The sequence below is a fragment of the Myotis davidii genome, unplaced genomic scaffold, assembly GCF_000327345.1.
Source record: "Myotis davidii unplaced genomic scaffold, ASM32734v1 scaffold226, whole genome shotgun sequence".
NCBI lineage: Eukaryota > Metazoa > Chordata > Mammalia > Chiroptera > Vespertilionidae > Myotis > Myotis davidii.
In genome coordinates this window covers 2,925,830-2,928,168 of record NW_006297224.1, presented here as the reverse complement: position 1 = coordinate 2,928,168, position 2,339 = coordinate 2,925,830, and the positions used below count along the sequence as shown (strand labels likewise).

At 43.4% G+C, this 2,339-nt stretch overlaps 1 protein-coding gene across 3 annotated transcripts in view; it reads right to left on the bottom strand.

The window, feature by feature from the left end:
- EMCN (endomucin) overlaps positions 1-1,584 on the bottom strand; it is a 116,571-nt gene extending 114,987 nt beyond the window's left edge. Inside the window, exon 1 of one of the 3 annotated variants that reach the window (XM_015569995.1) lies at positions 1,304-1,584. In XM_015569995.1, the coding sequence (XP_015425481.1) occupies positions 1,304-1,397 (94 nt within the window). In that variant the 5' untranslated portion in view covers positions 1,398-1,584. The remainder of the gene's footprint in view (positions 1-1,303) is intronic. The other 2 variants (XM_015569994.1, XM_006772999.2) reach the window with 2 other exon arrangements.
- Between the last annotated feature and the right edge of the window lie 755 nt (positions 1,585-2,339).

The following is a 2,339-nucleotide window of genomic DNA, read 5'->3' as shown; positions in this document are numbered from 1 at the left end:
CCCACCCCCCGCCGCCACTCCCCATGCATACTGAAGGGTTACTTCTAAGGGAGTGTGAGTGCATTGATTTCTGGGACACCTCATACATACTCTTTTTTTTAAGAAATCAGATTCTTAGCAAGTTTTCCAAGTCAATTTTAGGGCCTTGACAGTCATGGAAACTTAACCCTGAAAACTTCAAGATGCATGGTAAGCCATCATATGTGATTTACAAATACACTTGAGAAATTAATGATACAAGTTTTTCAGGAAGGAGTGTGCTTATTTTTTGTCTACATTATCACTGGATATTCAAGTTTTATAGGAAGCAAACTTTTTAAAAGAGCACTAGCGAAATTAAGTCAGAATGGAGGTGTGTCCCCCTCCCCCGCCCAGGACCCGTCAGAATCAATCTCTCCCACCCGTGTTCTTCTATGATAGTCTGTACTGTGGTTCTGTCAGGCACTAAGTCTGTCTTGTACTAGACTTACATGCTTAGTTATCCCAGTAGCACATTCACCGCTGTGGGCAAGGACGAGGTCTTGCTCGTTTTTCATTCCTTGCCCCCTGAGAACATGGTAGGAGCCTAATAAATATTGATTAATGTAACTGCTTACTGTGAATCCCTCTGAAAGGGTTACAAGTAAAAGGTAATAATTTGTTTGCAAGTGTTCATTAATATACTTAGGGCTCATGTAGGTACATAGATAACCTGTATCTGAGTTTCAAAACCTACAGTCAAAGGGTAAGGTTTTTATGAATAACCCCCTGAAATGTTATGCAGAATGTTGTGTGTAGGTATGTGAATATTTCTGGAGCAAATATCTATAAACTTTAATCGAACAAATCTCTTTGCCCACCATATATTCTCAAGATATTATAGTTCGTTTTCCTAGACAGTTTACTCAACCTCTCAATTTATTAAAGCCGACTATGGTAGGGGCAAATATAGGCCAGCATCTGCAATGCGATATCTCCAGTTATAGCCTTTCACACACACATGACAAGCTTGTGATTGTAGACCCATGTCTGAAAAGAGACCATTTTAAACCAGCATTTAATCCCCAGATGTTTATTCTCTAAAAAGGTCATTCTATATTCCCAGTACCTTTATGATGCCATCAGCGGCACTCCAAGGCCCCTGCAGGAGCAAACACTTCCCTTCAGTGGAAGCAAACCTCCCCGTGGAGCCTTCTCTATGCACTCACAGTCAGCACCCACACATTTCACTCAGGAAAATGAATCGCCGCCTCCAAGTTTCAGGGGAAGCTCCTTGATGGGAAACTGAGGCTGACGGCCCCTCGGAGGGACATCTGACACACACCATTAGAGAAATAAGAGAAAATGGTACCTATGTTGTCTTCACCGCCACCAACGCTGGACAGAAGGCAAAGGACGGTCACTTGGAGCAGTTTCATGGTGCCTGTGGATTGTCGCCGCGACTCCTCGCTCCAGTGTCAGCCAGGGACAGCTCCCTCCCAGCCTGGCAGGGCCTGATTAGCAAATGGAAAAGGTGTGCGGACTGGGAACAGCCACTGCCCATTCCTCCTTATTTCGGGGGCTGTGATAAAGAACGGGAGGAAACACACGCACTCCCTTGGGGAGTTCAGCAGAGAGGAGATTTATTGTTTCAGTCCCTTACAGGAACTTTTTTTTTTCTCTCTCTTCCTTTGGCAGCCACTTGTGTTTTTGTTACTACATTATTTTGTTCTTCTTCAACAAAAAGGTCAGGGCGGGTTTTGAACAGAAACAGATCTTTCTTGAGAATGGGTCCTACAGCTTTCTAACTTTTGTTTTGAAAGTGCGTTTTGGAGTGGTTCTAAAGGGACCTCATTAAAGAGTGACTCAGTTTGGATAAAGAGGCTTTAACTGCCCGAGAGTTAAATTTTAGAGCAAAATCCACCCGGAATCAGCTTTTCTTCTTTCTTTTCAAATTGAAAGCCAGATGAGCAGAGACCGCCTCCTGAAGATAACTGCACAACCTTCTTAGATAAGAGCATGCTCTGTTCTAAGTGAGCAGAGGCTGCTTGGGATGCCCAGGGAAGTGTCTCAGGATAGTCCTAATGGAACTAAGCAAAGACATATAAACATTCACTGATCATTCCTGGGTTTTACTGATGCAAATTGATGAAGAGGAAAGAAAAATTACTTCTAATACCCGGGCTCTCTTCTCCAGGAAATACAATTGGAATGGCACTGATTGGGAGGCTCTAGCAACAAACCAGTGAGTTTGGGAAGGAGGAATTCTTCAAATCAGAATGCCAAGCAAGCTAGATACTCTGTATACCAGGGATCTGTTTGATATTGGCAGCAGTTGATTAAAACATAGTGAGTACACAGCCCCAACCCTGGCTTCAATC